General features: G+C 42.7%; 3 protein-coding genes across 6 annotated transcripts in view; 1 reads left to right on the forward strand and 2 right to left on the reverse strand.

Annotated features, from left to right (window-relative positions):
• The window catches only part of ALG9 (ALG9 alpha-1,2-mannosyltransferase), a 109,322-nt gene extending 104,343 nt beyond the window's left edge, over positions 1-4,979 (reverse strand). The window contains exons 1-3 of one of the 2 annotated variants that reach the window (XM_069554992.1): positions 4,741-4,979; positions 3,593-3,731; positions 2,477-2,611 (exon numbers count right to left, since the gene is read on the reverse strand). In XM_069554992.1, coding sequence (XP_069411093.1) covers positions 2,477-2,611; positions 3,593-3,731; positions 4,741-4,871 — 405 coding nt within the window. In that variant the 5' untranslated portion in view covers positions 4,872-4,979. Of the gene's footprint in view, positions 1-2,476; positions 2,612-3,592; positions 3,732-3,839; positions 4,154-4,740 lie in introns of those variants that run through there. The other variant, XM_069554993.1, reaches the window with a different exon arrangement.
• Positions 4,980-9,035: 4,056 nt separating this feature from the next.
• On the reverse strand, positions 9,036-14,058 carry FDXACB1 (ferredoxin-fold anticodon binding domain containing 1). Of its 2 annotated transcripts, XM_069554990.1 has the most exons (5): positions 13,813-14,058; positions 13,177-13,333; positions 12,127-12,330; positions 11,817-11,975; positions 9,036-10,618 (listed from the first exon to the last, which is right to left on the reverse strand). In XM_069554990.1, exons 1-5 carry the CDS (start codon positions 13,982-13,984, stop codon positions 9,436-9,438), a joined length of 1,875 nt encoding a protein of 624 aa, XP_069411091.1. In that variant the 5' UTR covers positions 13,985-14,058; the 3' UTR covers positions 9,036-9,435. The 2 variants fall into 2 exon arrangements, with proteins under 2 accessions (XP_069411091.1, XP_069411092.1); XM_069554991.1 differs by lacking the exon at positions 11,817-11,975 and having other exon boundaries at positions 13,813-14,041.
• On the forward strand, positions 13,392-19,091 carry CFAP68 (cilia and flagella associated protein 68). Of its 2 annotated transcripts, none has more exons than XM_069555032.1 (4): positions 13,392-13,560; positions 16,607-16,837; positions 17,585-17,651; positions 17,820-19,091. In XM_069555032.1, the coding sequence occupies exons 1-4, from the start codon at positions 13,516-13,518 to the stop codon at positions 17,987-17,989; spliced, it is 513 nt and encodes a 170-aa protein (XP_069411133.1). In that variant the 5' UTR covers positions 13,392-13,515; the 3' UTR covers positions 17,990-19,091. The 2 variants fall into 2 exon arrangements, with proteins under 2 accessions (XP_069411133.1, XP_069411134.1); XM_069555033.1 differs by lacking the exon at positions 13,392-13,560 and adding an exon at positions 14,073-14,484.
• Positions 19,092-19,710: the final 619 nt, after the last annotated feature.

The raw sequence follows: 19,710 nt of genomic DNA on the forward strand, positions 1-19,710 counted from the left end.
AAAAGATCGAAGCGGGGAGAAGGGGATGACAGAGGATGAGATGGTTGGATGGCATCACCAACTCAATGGACATGAGTTTGAGTAAAGTCCGGGAGTTGGTGATGGACAGGGAGGGCTGGCATGCTGCAGTACATGGGGTTGCGAAGAGTCAGACACAACTGAGCTACTGAACTAAACTGTCTTTCAGCAACAATCTACCCTTTACTACTCTGAACTATGATGCTGCAGTTGGGACTCTAGAAGCTACAATTTGAAGTAATAGTGGAAATCCAAGTGGAAATGGAAATTTTAAGCTCTGCATATTGTTATTTCTCTCTGGGGGTTCCCAGGTGGCTCAGCGGGTAAAGAATATGCCTGTAATGCAGGAGAGCAAGAGATGTGGTTTGATCCCCTGGCTGTGAAGATCCCCTAGAGGAGGGCATGGTAACCCATTCCAGTACTCTTCCTGGAGAATCCCATGGACAGAGGAGCTTGGTGGGTTGCAAAGAATCGGACACAACTGAAGTGACTGAGGATGCATGCACACGTGCATTGTTATTTTGCTACTAAGTCTCTCTTCCTGTATATCTTTCCTTTGACAAATAAGTTCAAAAAAAATCAGAAATTTGATACTAGTTAGGGACAGAGGGATAGAGTTCTATCACTCTCTACAGGTGCTACCTTTCTGATTATTCTAAAAAGGAAATGCAATGATGTCTCTCCTCTGTCAAAAACTTTTGATGGTTTCATAATACATTTGGAAAAAAAAGAAAGTCTAATTGCCTAAAGCCTGGCCTCTTCCTCTCAGTCTCATCTAATCCACTCCACCACTCTCGCTCTCCTCCAAGCCTGAGACCTATTGGCTAGGGACATTGGACCTGAGGAACAACATGGTGGTAAGTTCCCTGGGTTTTCCTCTGGTCTTCTATGTTCCAGACTTGGAACTAAAGAAGTTGGAAACTAGAAAGGCCAATGTACACAGATGTAAAAAACAACAACCAAGGCCTGCTCTATCTAGCCATAAGACCAAGAAAGGGGTAGCCTAGCAAGAAAGAAAACTTTTAGACAATAACCACTCTAATCCAGCCAAGCACCTCAGAAAAAAATGTGGCTCCACTTCCACCATCAAAAGTCAGGTGGGAGACAAGGACTCCCTGACAGTGCTAAGGAGCTCCCTCTCCCAGCACAGTGTCAGTGGAGACCACTTGGAGATCCTGGACTCTGCTTCCCCCAAATCTAGCAGTAATGATGCATATCCACCCTGACCAGTAGTGTGGTATCCGTGGAGGACTACTGGGGAACGCAGACCTCAAGCCCCTAGTGGCAGTAACAGGTGGAGAACCCTCTCCTTTTTCTTACTGTAGCAGTATCAAAAGAAGCCAGCTCAAAGAGAGGCTTAAATAAGAAAAGCAGAATAGTACAGAGGAAGCTTGCAGGGCCCATGAATAACATCCAGAGTCTCATACTGTAATACCCAAAATGTCCAAGTTTCAACTAAATATTGTTTGTCAAACAGGAAAATCTCAACCTGAAAGGAAAAAGTCAATCGATAGATACCTAAAACAAGATGAGATATTAGAATTATCTGACAAAGTTTTAGAAGAGCCATTGTAAAAATACTTCAACAAGCAATTAAAAACACACTGGGAACAAATGAAAAAATAGTCTCAGTAAATAAGCAGAAAATAAAAAGAAAAATCAAACTGAAATTTTAGAACTGATAAAATACAATAATCAAAATAAATGCTCAATGGATAGACTCAACAGCAGAATGGAGGGGACAGAAAAAAGTCTCGGTGAACTGGAAAACCTAAGATAGAAACTGTTCAATCTGAACACAGAGAAAACAGACTGCAAAAAAAGAAAATGAAGAGAGCTTCAGGGACCCATGAGACTATAATAAAAGATCTAACATCCACATTATTGGAGTCTCAGGAGAGGAAAAAATGGCAGGATTGAAAAACTACTAAAAAAAATAATAGTAACAGTCAAAATCTTCCCAAATTTGCAAAACACATAAGCCTAAAAATTGAAGAAATTGAATAAACTCCAAACAGGATAAACCCAAAGAAATCCACACTAAAGACACATCACAGTCAAATTTCTGAAAGGTAATCAGGTTAGATCTCAGTTAACTCCTAATTATCCTTCAGTATTTTATTTACATTAAGCTCTCCTAATACGCTAACCTATTGCACATTGTACTTTTCCTCCAAGACACACTGCATTTATAATTACTTGTTCCATGTTCGTCTTCCTCACTGGATTTCATGAGGGAGGGGTTTGATCACTGTTAAACTCACAGCACTTAACAAAGCATCTACCAAATACAAGTTGCTCCATTAATATTTGTTGAATAATGAATAAATAAATGATTCTTCTTCCAAACAAGTCCTGTCTTAACGACCAATACATTTTGTCTTTTTCACAAAACTGTTCCAGAGACTCACCCACCTCTTCATCAGCTGTGATTGCTTCCAAGTTGGCCTGCTCTTACCTTATTCGTTTGTAAAATTCTTGCATGAAATGCAGCTGGCCAGGCATGAAGCAACAGGTAAGCATACGAGCGAATGGCATAAGCTGGAGAATATTCCCAAGTCTGAAACCCCTTCCCATAGATGAGGTAGTGTGTCTGAAAATACAAAATGAATGGATTCAGGGTTATACTGGCCAAAACTTCTTATTAAGAGGATGCAGGTAAAGTTTCTAAGCAAAAATATTAACTAGACAAAGGTACATAAAAATGCTGAAATTGTCAACAAGATTTGCAACTAATGGATGGATAAGAATCAAAATGACCCAATCCTGATATATTAAGATATTATAAATCTTGTAAGACTATCATTTGGCCAACATTGAAAGCTCAGATTTTATCCTCAACTTATTTGTTTTTAAAAATACTCTTTAGACAAAACAGGAAAGCTCAACATCCTATATTTTCCTAACTACCTACACTAAGCATTTCTTTTTTATGCAAACTGTGATCAGAAAATTTCACCTCTGAATTTCCTATAAGCGTGTCCAACAGACTTATAAATGTATAAATCAAGAAACAGCAATATAAGCATAGTATGCAGTAACATTGTTTATTTTAGTAAACATCAGTAGAAAAAAAGCCAAAAAATTTAAAGAAAGTCGTTGCCTCTGGGGACAGGTGTTTGTACACAAGATGTAGAAAATAGAGTTACTGCTTTTCCTTTGCACTTAATATTTTTAAACTACCTCAAAGCATTACTTTGATTTTTAAAATGTTTTAAGAAAATTACAAATTATACTGTTTTATGTCACTGCCAAATTCCTATATCCTTCAATAGTAGGTAAATCATCAGCTTAGAATACAGAGGTGAAAATAAAGTCATTTTACTAGTAGTCAGGAGGATGAGATGGTTGGATGGCATCACCGACTCCAGGGACATGGGTTTGGGTGAACTCCAGGAGTTGGTGATGGACAGGGAGGCCTGGCATGCTGCGGTTCATGGGGTTGCTAAGAGTTGGACACGACTGACCGACTGAACAGAACTGAACACTTGTATATCATTTGTATCTTGATTAATAACAAGGACCCAAGCAGTGAAATTGAGAACAAAAAGAGAAAACTAAAGAAATCACCTACTGGTTCCCAGTAGTTGAATGTTTCATCACAGTCGGAGATGTTGCTCAGGAGGGCAGCACATAATCTTGCTGAGAGCAAACACTTGAAGGCAGTAGATCCTTCAGGTGCCCAGACTTGTCCGGCTTTGTTCCCAGATAACCTGCTCAGAAACACAAGTATGTGATAGGAAGGACACGCTAACTAGAAGAACTAAAACTAGACAGAAGGACAACACGGCAAGAGACACCAAAGCACTTGAGTTAGTCACCTGAAAGGGTGAACCGTTAATTGTTCTGCGTAGAGTAAGTGAAAAACGAATTAAGACCTTAGTCAACGTTAGTCATTACGTCCACTTCTTGTTTGGCATCTGTGACACTCTGCTTATCCCAAACCAACAAATCGTTCACTTGAAGGCCACAAGCTTTCGTTCGTTTTTTTTTTCTTTTCCTGCTGCTGCTCCTGCTAAGTCGCTTCAGTCGTGTCCAACTCTGAGCGAACCTATGGACAGCAGCCCACCAGGCTCCCCTGTCCACGGGATTCTCCAGGCAAGAATACAGGAGTGGGTTGCCATTTCCTTCTCCCCTTTCTTTTCCTAACAAGGTCATTACTTTCCATGGCTTTTATTCATTTCCCGGTCTGTTCAAATGCCCAGAGGCTACTGTGTGCAAAGGACATCACCGTGTCCTCCAATTCCATTCGCTGACAGCTCCCTGGCGCAGTCTTAACCTGTAGCCCCCCAGTTTGGAGAGAGAGGAGGCTACTGGTGCTGAGAGTGCTGGGCCCCACACAGAAGAGTCAAGGGCCAAGACCCTGGGGGCACTGAAGCTGTGAGACAGCCATACAAGGTGCTCTTTGCTCTCTCCAACTAATCCTAGTCCTGGGGCGGAAGCCTCACAGACCTGCACTCCAGGTTCCTCCACTAGCAGCACGGGCCAGAGCTGGTGTGTGTGTGTGTGTGGGGGGGGGGGGGGGGGGGGTGTCTCATCTAAGCCCTGGGGGGCGGTCTCATCTAAGGCCTGTGGGGGTCTCATCTGAGCCCCAGCGTGCACCCGGCCCGCAGCAGGCGCGGGGTGAAGCGACTGCGGACCCTTCCGCACCGCGCTGCCGAGACCCTGCCCGCGGCAGCGCCGCGCCGCCCGGCCACGCCCCCGCCGCGCCCGCACACCTACTCGGGCCGCGGCTCCGCGCTGCCCGTCTCCCGGCTGCACAGCAGCTCCCGCAGCTTGTCGGCGGCCGAGGCCGTGTCCCCGCCGCTGCCCCCGCTTCCCTTCAGGCGCTGCCGGGCCCCTCGGCTCGCCATGGCAAGCGTGGGAAAAAAAGGTAGAACTCCGCACCCTACGAAAGCGACGAGCGCGGAGACATTGCCGGGGCTGGCAACGGTGTCCGCCGAGGGACAAAAGACCTCGACATGCGCAGAAACGACCAAACTACAGCTCTCCTGGGCCAACTGGGGCAAATCCGAGTTAAGAAATGCGACGGTTATCCCTTCCACATAACTTGTAACTCTGGACATGCCTCCCTCCTCTCCCTAATTCTCTCTTCCTTCACTTCTTAGCATTCTTCACTCTCCTGCAAATACTGTCCTTCAGCATCCGTTTAAAAGAAAGCACAAATAGTGATTAAAACAACTCCACGTGGAATACATAGGCACTCAGTTAAAAATCATAGCACAGCCATCTATCAAAGAGAAAATTCTTTTAAGATCACTGACACCTTGTCCTCGGTATTTTGGCAAGTAATAGGGACAGCCTGTAGCGAATTAACTGCTTCAGAGAGACAAAGGGCTAATAGCAGAATACAGAATTAGAAGAAAAATGAAAGGCTAAAGAAATTCTGTGCAGCAAATTCAACAAGATGTCAGTTATTGCCATTGCTACTACAACACTGGCTTCCCTGGTGGCTCAGAGGTTAAAGCGTCTGATTGCAGTGCGGGAGACCCAGGTTCGATCGGGAAGATCCCCTGGAGAAGGAAATGGCAACCCACTCCAGCATTCTTGCGTGGAGAATCCCATGGACGGAGAAGCCTGGTAGACTACAGTCGACGGGGTCACAAAGAGTGGGACACGACTGAGCGACTTCACTTTCACTGCAATATTACGGTAAGCATTTACTGTGCTTACCATAAAGGATGAAATCATCCTTTTAAAATTTAATACAACCACCTTATTTTACCAAAAAGGAAACTGAGGCCCAAGGTTGCATAGCTAAAGAAGTGGTAGAGCCATATTCCACTCCAGGTCTCGCTACAAAGCCTGTGTTCTTCCAACCAGGAGACCAGGAAAAAGCTCTTAATTTCATGCATTCCTCCATAGGCACCTTGATGATACCGCACCGGTGACTCAGGGGTCATGCATCTGTTCCTGACACTGCCTGCTCCCCAAGTCGAAGAACTCTGTCCTGCCCTGTGGAGCTCTATACCAGTAACTAAAACAAGGTTATAGAGGGACTGAGAAACTTGACAGGATCCCTAGTTAAGACTTCATACTAAAAATTTCCAAGTATTAACAATGGAGACTGATCCTATTGCTTAATTCCCACACGAAATTATTAGTTACCAAATTCAGACATCCTAATCTAACTATATCTCATACATCCACCTCTTTTTCATTTCACTCTAGTCAGGCCCCTCCCTGACTACCCAAGATTACTACAATAGCGTCCTTACAGGGATCTCCCATCTCAAACTGATCCTGTGCAACACTGTCCAATTAACTTTCTAAAAAACTTCTCTGTGTCACTTCCTTAATCAAAGATTACCAGATTTTCCCTGTCCCCTACAAAATAAAACACACACTTCTTATTCCAGCATTCGTGGGCTTTCATGAACTAACTCCAGGTACAATCTACTTTTCTAATCTCATCTCCCACTACTTTCCTATACACACTTCATGTTTCAACTAACTAGCCTGTGAAGGACCCCAGATATTTCCTTATCTATACCTCTGCTTATGTATGCTCTCTGCCTGGAATGCATGCCCTCCTTGCCTAACAAACATCCCATCACATCCCTGTCCTTGTTTTAAGATCCAGCTCAACTGATTCGTCATCCAAGTGATGCCAAACCAAACGTGGGTCTGCCCACCTCCACAGAAAAATCAATGTACCAAAATTGGGCTTTGTTGAAACAAAGTACAGTGTTTATTGCAAGGAAAATGGGCAGCTCATGCTCAAAAGACCTAAACTATCCCAAGCCTTTAGGGGAGGTGTTTTAAACGCAAGGTGAGAGAAACAGTTGAGATGTTCATGATCAGCTCATGGACATCCTTGACTGGTTGATGATGACGTTAACAGGGTGGTATTTCAGGAGTCAGCCTCAAAAACCTCCTGGGGTCTATGTCCTGGCGATCAACACGCAATTAACTTCTTCCATCTGGTGGGGGTTTAGAATCAATAAAACGCACAAGGATATGACTCAAAATATTATCTATAGCCCTTGAGGCAGAACTAGAGGTACTTTTTTTTGAAAGCTAAACTATTATTATCTCGCATGACTGATTTATTCTGGATATTCTCAATTCTTTCTCATTCCATCAAATCTGCTCTTTGGTGGACGTCCCTGGCCGCCCGTGGTGAAGACTCTGCGCTTCAACTGCAAGGGGCGTGGCTTCTACCCTTGGTCTCAGGAATTAAGACCCTACCTGCTGTGAGGCCAAAACAAACAAAAAAATAAACCTTTGGAACTCAGGAAAGGCCTAGGAGGCTAACGCTTTTCTCCAAACAAGAGGCGGCAGGCATGGAAGAGGTGGAGGGATCTCACCCCCAAAGACCCTGCAGGGTCGTGCTTGGTTTCATGCATGCTAAGCACTATTGGGGTTGGAAGAAAACTGTTAAGTCACATCGCCTTTCTTTGCATGCTCAGTCAATAAGTTATATACGACTCCTTGTGACCCCATGAACTGTAGTCCACCAGGCTCCTCTGTCCTTGGGATTTCCCAGGCAAGAATGCTGGAGTGGGTTGCCACTTACTTCTCCAGGGTTATCTTCCCAACTCAGGGATCAAGCCCAAGTCTCTGTCTTCTCCTGCACTGGCAGATGGATTCTTTACCACTGAGCCACCTCTGCCCTCAATTAGCTTAGTCTATGTGGAGAGCCAAGCAATACATGTGTCCTTAAGAGATCCCTTGACTTCTACCTAAACTTACTCCCATGCCAGTTTTCCCACTCCAATTAAAGATACTTCTATTCTCCTAGTTGCTTGGATCAGAAAACTAAGGGATTCTGTTTGATTTCTTTATTTCTCTAACTCCAAAATATTTGTGTGTGCACATATATTTATCAGTAAGTCCTTTGAATTATTTCCCAGTCCAACCGCTTTTTACCACCCAGGTCCAGGTCACCATCATATTTTGTTCGCATTATAATAAACTAATTTCTTTCTTTCAGTTCTTGCCTTTCCACAAGCTCTTGTCCAAATACAAGAACAGATGACATTTGAAGTCAATTATACTTCAGTTACAAAAAATAAAAACAGAAACTTAAAAAAAGAATAAGTAAGACAGTTATTTCCTTCACAGAGTTTACACTATAATTCTAATCAGCAGAGCCTAGGTATTAATAGGAACATACATTAATTCACATTAGGGCACCCCATTCTGCAGAGTCCTGGGCTGGGCCAATTTCCCAATGTTCTTTAGAGATACAACAGAAAGCCCCAAAATCAAGGGGAGCAAAGTTTAGTGTTAATCACAGTTGAGAGATTATTGTTGAAATCCAAGGAAAGAAAAGTAGAGTAACAGAAAGTGGCAGAAAGAACATGGGCTTTAGAGTCAGACAGACCCAAATGTGAACTCTAAATCTGACGCCTATTCAGTTCCATGGCTTGAACAGCAGTCAACCAGACAATAAACATATGATGATACCAAAAATAATATGAAGCACTTGCAACTGAACCAAGCTAATAAATGGTCTAACTTTAAAAACCACTCTCAATTGATTTAGAGATGATATAGTAAAGGAAGAGGAATTGACATTGCATAAAATTTATTTATAAATATATTTGGGGAGACACTCAAGTTTTACTGCCTCTTCAGAATGATAGTATCTAGCGTTTAAGATGCTGTTTTGTTTGTTTCCCTGTCATTACTGCTGCTGCTGCTGCTAAGTCGCTTCAGTCGTGTCTGACTCTGTGCGACCCCATAGATAGCAGCCCACCAGGCTCCCCCATCCCTGGGATTCTCCAGGCAAGAACACTGGAGTGGGTTGCCATTTCCTTCTCCAATGCATGAAAGGGAAAAGTCAAAGTGAAGTCGCTCAGTCGTGTGTCCGAATCCTAGCGACCCCATGGGCTGCAGCCTACCAGGCTCCTCAGTCCACGGGATTTGCCAGGCAAGAGTACTGGAGTGGGGTGCCATTGCCTTCCCTGTCATTACTCATGATCAAAATATTGCATAACTCTGAAGGTCACCAATCACATTACAGTCTCAGTGACTGAGCCACAGGTATTTTTTGAGCCAAACAACCGATCTTTACATTTTTAAAATTTTATTTGGCCACATCAGGTCTTAGTTGCAGCACTCAGGATCTTCACTGTGGCACGCGGGATCTTTCCTTGTAGTGCTCAGACTCTCTAGTTGTGGCACACAGGCTCTGGAGTGAGAGCTCAGTAGCTGCAGCGTGAGGGCTTCGTTGCTCTGAGTCATGTGGGATCCTAGTTCTCCGACCAGGGATCAAACCCTTGTCCCCTGCACTGTGAGGTGGATTCTTAACCACTGGACTACCAGGGAAGCCCCTCAATTAACCAATCTTTTACAAAGTAGAAGATTTTTACAAGACAAACAAAAAGCCCAGAAAGAACTACAGTTTACAAATTGGTCTTTTTCCACCCACACCCACAAGGATCACTATGGAGAGATGAGTTTACTAAACTACCGAGGTGTCACATGGAGTCGTTGCTGAATCTCTTTCCTAAGCTGGGACTGCATTGATGCTACCTGTTGCTGGGTCAGAGCCTTGTCACAGGTCTGGTAGGTCAGTCTATAGCAGAGGCTGACCTGTTCGGTCTTTGGATGCTGAAAACGACTAAGGAATTGTATGGATATAACGGTGTCCTGGGACACTGCTCGGGCCAGAGTGTGAAACTCGACTTCATCAAATCTTTTCTTTTCATCTAACCAAAAACTAATATCATGCACATAGTATGGAGGATATAGGGAATAGCTTTTAAAGGGTTCTATTTTTCCAGGGGCAAAATTCTTCAGGAAACGACTATCAGAGGTCCACAGCATCCTCCAATCAGAGATACCCCAGACAAGCATGGCTAAGAGGTCCAAGTTCATAGACACATACACAAAACACTGGTCTTTGTGTATCACGCTTGTAGCAGATGTGGTAACAGACCCAATAATCAGGTCCTTAACACAATCTGGGCCAAAATTTTGAGACTTCACAGTAATCATATATCTTTTCCCAGTTGGTTGAAAAACAAATTCCACTGAACTGCTCCATTCAGAGCCCTCCAGCCATGTCTGGGTCAGAAGGTTGTTTAGAATGCCCTTCAGATGATCCAGTAGTGACTGAAGACAGCTATCCTTCAGATTTTTATTAAATCCAAGGATATACAAAGTCTCGTGAAATGCTGGCATTGTGAAAGGGGAGATGCAGCACCTTTGAAAGACAGGTCCACTGAGGATGTGCAGAGAACCAGGGAGAAAGTCCGGTGTTTGGATTACAGCCTGGCTGTGAACCAGAAGAGAAGGTCTAAGGCAGGCCTTGGCCTGGCCATGCGTTCCTTCATGAGCTTCTTCCTTACTGTCTCTTCTAGGGCTGTTGGGAAGGCTGAGTTCTGAAAATGATACCAGAAAGTCCTCCATGTCTTGTGTCGTCCCACTAGTCGGGGACTCAAAATCTGAGTTATCTTCATGGAGACTAACCCAAAAGGCAGTTGATAGGATGTCAGGGTTGTGGGATGTGAGAACACTGGCGTCTCCTTGTGGCAGCAAAGGGGAAGAACACTTCAGCCTTTTTAGAGGGAAAGCTTTCCCCAATTCAGCAATGAGTTTCTCATTTATGGTCTTGATAGGATGACATGAAGGTGCTTCGAGGAAGCCCCTGTTTAAACACACACAAAAATAGCTTTTAAAACTTAAAATTATAAATAGTGATAATGTAGCTAGAATTTAAAAGAATAGCTGAATTAAAAGGATTATCCTTAAGTTGATACAGATAGGAAACAAAGAAATCATCTACTATAAAGAGAAATAGCATGTGTTTCAGAATTCTAACAGCCTATAATATACCTGAAAATATGATAATTTTTTTAAAAAATTTACTGGAGTATACTGCTACTGCTAAGTCACTTCAGTCATGTCCGACTCTGTGTGACCCCATAGACAGCAGCCCACCAGGCTCCTCCACCCCTGGTACTCTCCAGGCAAGAACACTGGAGTGGGTTGCCATTTCCTTCTCCAATGCATGAAAGTAAAAAGTGAAAGTGAAGTTGCTCAGTCGTATCTGACTCTTAGCGACCCCATGGACTGCGGCCTACCAGGCTCCTCCATCCATGGGATTTTCCAGGCAAGAACACTGGAGTGGGGTGCCATTTATAGTTGATTTAAAATATTGCTTTTAGCTTCACATGTACAAATCAATTATACATATACATAGGCTGTGCTGTGCTCAGTTGTGTCTTGACTCTTTGCAGCCCCATGGACTGTAGCCCACCAGGCTCCTCTATCCATGGGATTTTCCAGGCAAGAGTACTGGAATGAGTTGCCATTTCCTACACCAGAGGATCTTTCCAACCCAGGGATAGAAATCATGATTCTTGCATCTTCTGCATTAGCAGATGGATTCTTTACCACTACCACCACCTGGGAAGTCCCATATATCCACTCTTTTTTTAGATTCTTTTTCTATATAGGCCATTACAGAGTACTGAGTAGAGTTCCCTGCGCTATATAATAGGCCCTTATTAGTTATCTATTTTATATAGAGATATGTGTAAGTCAGTCCCAATCTCCAAGTTTATACCCCTCGACCCTTTGTAACCATAAGTTTGTCTTCTACATCTGTAACTATTTGTTTTGTACCCCCTTTTTTAGATTTCACATATAAGTGATATCATAAGATATTTGCAGATAATATGAAAATTTTTAATTATGAAGAGACTGTGTGGGCCAGATTTATAAGTATTCACAGCACAACATCATTAACAATTAATGTAGCATCCATTCAATGTATGACTGCCTGATTATTAAGTCAATCAGGATACAACTAGAGACAGAAGTTTCTGGTAAAATCAGGTTACCTGTTCAGTTTTCCTACAAGTACTTCTGGTTCCAGAAAAGAAAACCACTGGTCACCCAGTTTGATCCTAGAGATTCTTGGTTGCAAACTTTCAAAGGGTAAGCTCCGGGTGAAGATATGGTTCAAGGCACCTTCTATATGAAAGGACTTATCTTGACTCCTGGCAAAATAGCAGTTATTAAGTCTGTCACTATTAAAGAAAGCAATTATTCCTAAAGGCTGAATCAAGAAACTAGCAAGGAAAAGTGTCAATGGGATTTTTTTATCATTAGTGAAAGAGATGGAAAAAGCTGAGATCTGTTATTACCTACCTATATCCAGTGCACCTGTACCCTGGCACAGCCTCACAGTTGAAGGGATGCACATCACTTAAAATGAATCCCCCCAGAGCGGCCATAGCAACCACTTGCCAACTGTTGTGCCATTCTCTCATTGGCTTATCAGCAGGAGTCCCACCTTGTCCTCTACACAATGCCACATGGACTTCTCCGTCCTCGGCAAGCACATCTGCACAGCTAATGGGGATAAGGAAACACCAATCATTTACCAGAAACAAGTAGGAGTTAGCTGTATATACATGGTTGGTCTGTGAGATAATTAAAATCCAATCATATCTATTTGTAAAGATCTATTAAGACTTCAAACATGCAAAAAAAGGAGCTGGAAGTAAGAATTTAAATTCAATGCTCAACTCATAACTAATATTAGTGGCTGACCAGAAAGTTATCCAGCTTCACATTTCTATTGTTCACCTATATTTCATTGAAAAGTCAATGTCTATAAAATTACTATATGTGGTTCAGTGATCAGGCTGTTCTTTCTCATTTAGAAAGCTGTTCTTTTCACTCCCCTCCTGCTTGTTAAAATTTTACTTGTACTTCAAATACTAACTTAAAATACTGCCTCTGTGCAAAGTTTCATGATAACTATGTTTCATGTTTTGGTATAATAGTATACAGCACTTTTAAGTTCACAATAACTTTATGAGGTAGTTATGTTAATATTTTCAGTTTATGGATGAGGAAGCAAAAGCAAATAAGGATCAGGTAAACAATCACAAAAACCACAAAGCTACTAAGTGGTGGGTGGGGATTTGAATGCAGATAGTTTGTCTCCTAAATTAGTTTATACTGGCTACTATCATTTTGCATTATCAAAAATAGGAGACCCTCCCTTTTCTGGCCCAACAGTACATGTTTGCACTTGCACTTAGCATTTAGGGTTAAATGTCTGCCTCTCCAACTAGACTGGGTTCCTTTGGAGCAACACGTTCTCTTTTAAGTCCTATTTCCCAAACTAACATGTCTGAGAGGCAATGTACATCTTAAACATTTCACTCGTGAATGCTCAGCTCTCCTCACCTCCGGAAAAACTTGGCAAGCAGTTCCCTGTTCTTAGCTACTCCAGCTTTGCGCCCACAGTGCGGAAAGTTAAAATAAATTCGATCAAATTCTCTGTCTTGTGGTTCAAAGGCATCTGCCAGGTGGGTGCAGTCCACACCGAAGCGTACCTCATTACCTGGCATGAAATATAGACAGGAGGATGTAACAAAGCCTTGGAACGAGAGAAAAACCCTCCCCAACACGAAGTGCAAAACAGCCCAAGTCCAGGCACACAGCAGGCTGTCTGTCAATGTCCATGGGAAGATGAAGTGCGTGTGTGCTAAGTCGCTTTGGTCCAGTCAGACTCTTTGAGACCCTATGGACTGTAGCCGGCTAGGGTCCTCTGTCCATGTGATTCTCCAGGTAAGGATCCTGGAGGGGGGTGCCATGCCCTTCTCCAGGGGATCTTCCCCACCCAGGGATCTCTTAAGAACCCGCATCTGTTACGACTCTTGCATTGGCAGGCGGGTGTTTTACCACTAACAGCCGCCTGGGAAGCCCCGGGGAAGACCAAGAGCAACGGCCAAGTTCCCTGAATCCCCACTATTCCCACCCTTTCCACTTCGAGGGGCGCCACAGCTGGGCGTGGCTTCGTGGAGGGCGGGGCTTCGCTACCTCGCTCGCGCAGGCGCTGTATGTTCTCTCGGGCCACCAGATCCCGGGCCAGGTCCGCTGAGCGCTGGGGACAGGTGGCGGTTAGACTAGTGTTTGGATCCAGGGTCTCACCCAGAGCGACGGCAAAAGAGAAATTCCCTTCCCCAACCAACAGGAGGCGCCGCGGGGCCATGGCCCCCACGTGCTCCCATCTCAAGTTCTTCGAGGCGCTCTTTTTTTACGTCACTTCCTTCGCGATTCTCTTGTGGCCCCACCTCTTCACGCGTAGCTGGTTGATGACGCGTCACAGCGTCTGGTTGTCTTGACAAACTGGGGCGGCGACGTCCAGAGTAGGAAAATAGCCATGAGAGCAAGAGCGAGACACCGGCCACGCAATCCCATCACTCCCTCACCCCGTCGGAAGTGTTAAATGCTTTTGAGCCCAAGGGCGGCCCTGAGCGACTTCAAAGCCTGAGGCTTTGAGGAGTCACTAGCTTCGGGGGGTTGGGGGCGGGGGTGTGGGGGGTGTTCAGACAGGTCGAAGTGAGTTCTGAGTGAACGAAGCAGGGCCGGGCTGAGGCCGAGGAGAGATGGTGCTGTGTTCTGCATCCTGACTCAGAGGATTTTGTAACAGCCTTCATCTCATCTGAAATGACTGCAACCGATTATCATTGTTATTCGGAGTTTTTCCAGGTGCTTCTTTCCCCTACCTTTTATGCATTGAAGAAGTGTTGAGTGTTATACCCCAGGCCTATGAAGGCTGTTCGATATATGGAGGAACAGGATGTGGCCTATGACTTCTCTGAGCTTGTAATGTGGTGGAGAATGCACGGCAAAAGAGACAATTCTGATTTAGTGAGATGCAGTACTATAAATGGAGTAATTCAGGTCGCTGAGGAACACACTGAAGGGGACCAAGTTTGGGGATGAAGTGGAAAGATTTTGTGGATGAAGTGCACCTGAGTTGAAAGCTAAGGGGAGTGGGGGGGACTACACCTTACCTGAGTCAGGAGGACTGAAAAGGCAGAAGTAACAATAAATGCAAAAGCATGATGGGAAAACACAGTAGCTGAGTTTGACTGAAATGTGATTTGAGGGAGAGTGGATAACAGATGAGACTGAAAAGCAGAGACCAGTCATATAGGCATTTTTTTTTTACAGCCTGAACCTTATTCTGAAAACAGTGGCCAGCCACTGAAAGATTTTTAAGTAGACGATGACACAATTAGATTTTCATTTTCAAAAATTCTGCTTTCCTATGGAGAAAGAATAGAAGAAGAACAGGTTGGTGGCAAGGAGTCCAGATAGAAGGTTACTGCAGTAATGGAGACTAGGGCTGATAGTGATCTGAACTGAAACTTGGTAGTGGAGATGGAGGGTAGGTAGTGCACTGATTCAAAAATCAACAAGACCTAGCATTCTTGCCTGGAGAATCCCAGGGATGCGGGAGCCTGGTGGGCTGCTGTCTATGAGGTTGCACAGAGTCAGACACGATTGAAGCGACTTAGCAGCAGCAACAGCAGCAGCAGCAGCAGTGATTGAATAGATGTAAGGGAGTTCAAAGAGAGACCGAGAGTCAAACATAAGCCCCAGTTTTCAGGTTTGGACAACTAAGTGGGTGGGGATGTCTATCCTTAACAGCCCCAGGGACAATGTCATCTGAGTACTTGGCCTGAGGACTTTGTGGGACCAACTGCTCTTAGTCGTCATGCTGTTTGTTGACTTAAGTGCATGCATCTGTCTTCACAAAGGCCCATGATGTGCGGGCAGTTACCTTTAAACTTAGTTGGCTTTGTCTTTAGCTGTGGAAAGGTGGGTGGGTGATGACTACCAAATCATGGCCACCTGGTGATCTGGGCGATCTAAATTCTTCCTTTGCCTGGAGAACTGGGAAGGCCAGGTTTAGTGTCATCTCTTGTTTTAAAGAATATGGAACGTCAGAGTAAGGTTTGCTGTTACTCTGCTATAAAATCTTCAAACACAAGCTCCTCAACTTCAAAGTATTCATCTTCAGAGAAGGTATTGTCTTGCTCCTAAGCCAAAGGACCAGACTGAACTTTTAACCAAAGTTAGAAATGGTTAGGCTTCTGATTCCTTAACAAAAAAATTGAAATTCTGACATTGGTCATCTTGTATGTGCAAATTACTATTGATTGGGAGGGTATACAGAGGGAGAGGGTGCAGTAATGAAAAAGCAACAGGTCTTGTCCTCAGGGGATGCGTGTTTCAGTGTAAAAGATTCCACACTTCCTTGAAGAACTCTAACGTGGTATAAAGTTATGGATATATAAAAGCGTGAAGATAAAGTACTGTGTGAGACAATTGAGAGAAGTTAACTTGAGGTAAGGCATCATGAAAAGGGAACGCTGTATCCTAAGATATGGCATTTGAGCTGGGCCCAAAGGAAGGAAACCGTCATTTGTTGATCATTGATCTGTCGTATTATCTAGTTATCCAGCTCTCACTTCTCTCTCTTCTCTTTGAAGATAGCAGTACTTGGTCCTTAAATTCTTACACCTCAAAATCACCAGAATATTTTCTAGTTCTCCAATAGTATTAGGGTACTGAAGTTCTCTTGCCTTCTGAGGGAGGAGGTGCATTTAATCTATTTAGTCATCTACTACTGCTGATTGAGAGGGTAGGTCAAAGGATTTATGAACTTGGAAGGAAACAGGATGACAATTATTAAACTGAGAGGAAAGACTAGATCTTTAGAAGGTGTACTTATGCTTGGCCAAGGACAAGAAAGGGATGGGGATGTGTTTTCTTCTCTCTGGTTTGTGCAACAAACTTTTCTATTGCCACATTTTCCCAGAGACAGGTCCTCGCCTGTTTCCTTACAAACCCGCACTATGGCAGCCTCATTAATGCAGATGGCCATGCTGAAGTGTGGACGGACTGGAATAATATGTCCAAGTTTTTCCAGTATGGATGGAGATGCAACACTAATGAAGATGCCTATTCAAACCGTACCCTGATGGGCAACTGGAACCAGGAAAGATATGACCTAAAGAATATCGTGCAGCCAAAACCCTTGCCTTCCCAGGTAATTGAACTTTCTCTTCTTTGTTTTCTTCTGTTAGCAAAAGAAATACCAATGGCCATTTGAGAAACAGGAATCTGATAACTTCCAATGCTGAGATCTTTCAGGCTTCTGTTCAGTGAATGGTTGGAAGAGGGCAACAGTCCTCAGGTGGAACACTTATCCCACTTTACTATCAAGCTGAATATTATGCTATTATAAGGCTTCCCAGGTGGCTTGGTGGTAAAGAATCTGCCTGCCAGGCAGGAGACGCGGGTTCAGTCCCTGGGTCGGGAAGATCCCCTGAAGAAGGAAATGGCAACCCACTCTAGTATTCTTGCCTGGGAAATCCCATGGACATGGGAGCCTGGCGGGCTATAGTCCATCAGGTTACAAAGAGTTGGACACAACTTAGCTACTAAACAACCACAAGGTAATAAAAGGATGAGTATCATGCTTTTTCTCTTGCTTTACTTTGGACTTAATTAATCTACAGAAATATTTATATAATGTCTTCTAATTCAGGTTAGTTTCTCCTCTGGTCCCTGCCAGCTAGATTTGTCATTTATCTTCATCTTGCCCTGAAATCTCCTAAACAAACAGACACAGGATATAAAGATTGGTAGGATATAGGTTAATGACATGTATAGATCTCTAGCCAAGCTAAAATATTACAGAGCCTGCTAGAATTTATTTATGCCATTGTGTCCTTTATTTCTCAGCTTTGGCTATAGACTCCTATATTTTGAAACTACTACCTTTTCTTTCCAGTTTGGACACTACTTTGAAACAACATATGATACAAGCTACAACAACAGAAGGCCACTTTCAACCCATAGTAGGTGACCTATTCTTTTTAATTCTTATAGCCTCAGGAGGAACACAAAGAAAACTTAAAAGAGTGAATGATTTCTCTCTTTTCTCAGCTCTGGCAGGTTTCACTGTATATTCGCTCAGAAATAACGAAGAGATTACTTACTAAGACTCCTCTTTTCTATTCCCTCAGGGTTTAAGCGAGAGCCTCACTGGTTCCCAGGACATCAACCTGAGCTGGTTCCTCCTCCATACAAATGCACAGAAAAGTCAACTTACATGAGTAGTTATTCAAAGCCTCAAACTGATCATCACTCTGTGTGTGTGTGGAATCCTAGTAACTGCCGGTTTCAGAGTCCATGATTCTAAGAATAAGTTTCATTTTTCCAGTGTAGAATGTAGGAGGGAGCCCATTTCTAAGCACAACTAAGAATTTAGCTGACTGTAGCACAGTTTTACTCTCTGAATAAATAAAGCCCAACAAATATTCTCTACCCCCACTTTTTTAAACCAAGATTTAAATGTCAAATTTAAGCATATTTACTCTTAGTCTACATTACAGGTGTTGTAGGACAGCATTGCAAAGAGTTATTTCTTTCAAACCTACAGCCACTCCACTCTTCCTGCCTTGCTTGAAGGGCAGAGCTGCAAAATCCATCCTGACTTAGGCTACATTTGGCTAGATGCTTTCTGGATGTGAGCCTGGTAGTCATGGTCAGATAAGTTATATTGACTGTCACCCTCTTAAGGACTAGAAGAAGAAATATAACTATTTTTATTAATATGGAAAATTTGAAACATAAAAAACTAGACAGAATAGTATAATGAACTCACATGTACCATTACCCAGCTTCAACAATCGATGACCAAGCTTATCTATCCCTATTTACTTTCTCTATTTTTAAATTTTTCTCTGAAGTTATATAATTTCATCTATAAATATTTCAGTTTACATCTCAAAGACTGTCAATATTTGACTCCCTGATAAAGATCGCCAAAGAAAACTGCTGATCAGACAAAGCTGAGTTGTTTATTAAACCTGTGACAAGGAATAACCTCAGCTTGACACAATCTTGGTAATAATTCAGAAGGGTGATGTTAGGGTAGGATACTTTTAGGAATTTGGGATGACTCAGCCAGTTTAAGATGGGTCTTTCATTGTGAGGAACTGGCTACAATTGAGAAAAGATTGTGAATATTTAGGGTTGGTGAACACTCAGAGGCAATAGTCTTAACATCAGTACTTTCCTTTTTTTTTTTTTAAATCTCCTATTAAAGATGACAATGTAATATATGGGAACTGTCTCTCATGTATTATCTCCCAAACCTTCATTATTTTTTGAAACAGGTATGAATATAGAATTTATGTTGTACGTGATGTTAGGTAGTGACTAAGTTTTGTTTATTTCTGTATGGCTATCCAGTTGTCCCCATATTAGTTATTAAAAAGACCATACTTTCTTCACTGCTCTTCAAAGCCATTTTTAATATAAATCAGCTATCTGTGTATACTTGGGTCTGTTTCTGGGCTCTCTATTATATTCTATTAGCCTAACTGTTGTTTTTTATTTAATCCCATCTTAGCTATAATGCCTTAATTACCTCACTGTCTTAATTATGATAATTGTATAAGTCTTAACATCTGGTAGATCAAATCATTTTAGTTTGTCTTTCTGCAAGAGTATCATCTATTTTTGACCCTTGGCATTTCCATGTAAATTTTAGAATCAATTTGCCAAGTTCCACAAAAAGATAGTTAGGATGTTGATGGAAATTGCATTCTATTGTTTGATCAACTATAGAATTTGAATTATCTCTTACTAATATTAATAATTCATTGGTGTATATTTTGCAGTATGAATATTTTATAGACACATGTTTTAAGTTTATATGTTATGTGTCTATCCTACTCCCTAAGTACCCAGTGCATTTTTATTGTGATAAAATATAACATAAAATGTGCCATTTTAACTGTTTTTACGTATACAATTCAGTGGTATTAAATACACGCACAGTGTTGTGCAACCATCACCACCAGTTCCAGAACTTTTTCATCATTACAAACTGAAACTCTATACCAATTA

Source organism: Ovis canadensis, chromosome 15 (genome assembly GCF_042477335.2).
Source record: "Ovis canadensis isolate MfBH-ARS-UI-01 breed Bighorn chromosome 15, ARS-UI_OviCan_v2, whole genome shotgun sequence".
Classification (NCBI taxonomy): Eukaryota; Metazoa; Chordata; class Mammalia; order Artiodactyla; family Bovidae; genus Ovis; species Ovis canadensis.

Excerpts from the sequence above, each read along its gene's own strand:
- CFAP68 (XM_069555032.1), top strand. The coding sequence starts at position 13,516 with ATGGACTGTAGCCGGCTAGGGTCCTCTGTCCATGTGATTCTCCAG. Across the intron at positions 13,561-16,606 it reads CTGTCCATGTGATTCTCCAG|AGACAGGTCCTCGCCTGTTT; the intron begins GTAAGGATCCTG and ends ACATTTTCCCAG. Across the intron at positions 17,652-17,819 it reads AAGGCCACTTTCAACCCATA|GGTTTAAGCGAGAGCCTCAC; the intron begins GTAGGTGACCTA and ends CTATTCCCTCAG.
- FDXACB1 (XM_069554990.1), bottom strand. The coding sequence starts at position 13,984 with ATGGCCCCGCGGCGCCTCCTGTTGGTTGGGGAAGGGAATTTCTCTTTT. Across the intron at positions 12,331-13,176 it reads CTTGCCAAGTTTTTCCGGAG|CTGTGCAGATGTGCTTGCCG; the intron begins GTGAGGAGAGCT and ends TATCCCCATTAG. Across the intron at positions 10,619-11,816 it reads CTTGTAGGAAAACTGAACAG|GGGCTTCCTCGAAGCACCTT; the intron begins GTAACCTGATTT and ends GTGTTTAAACAG.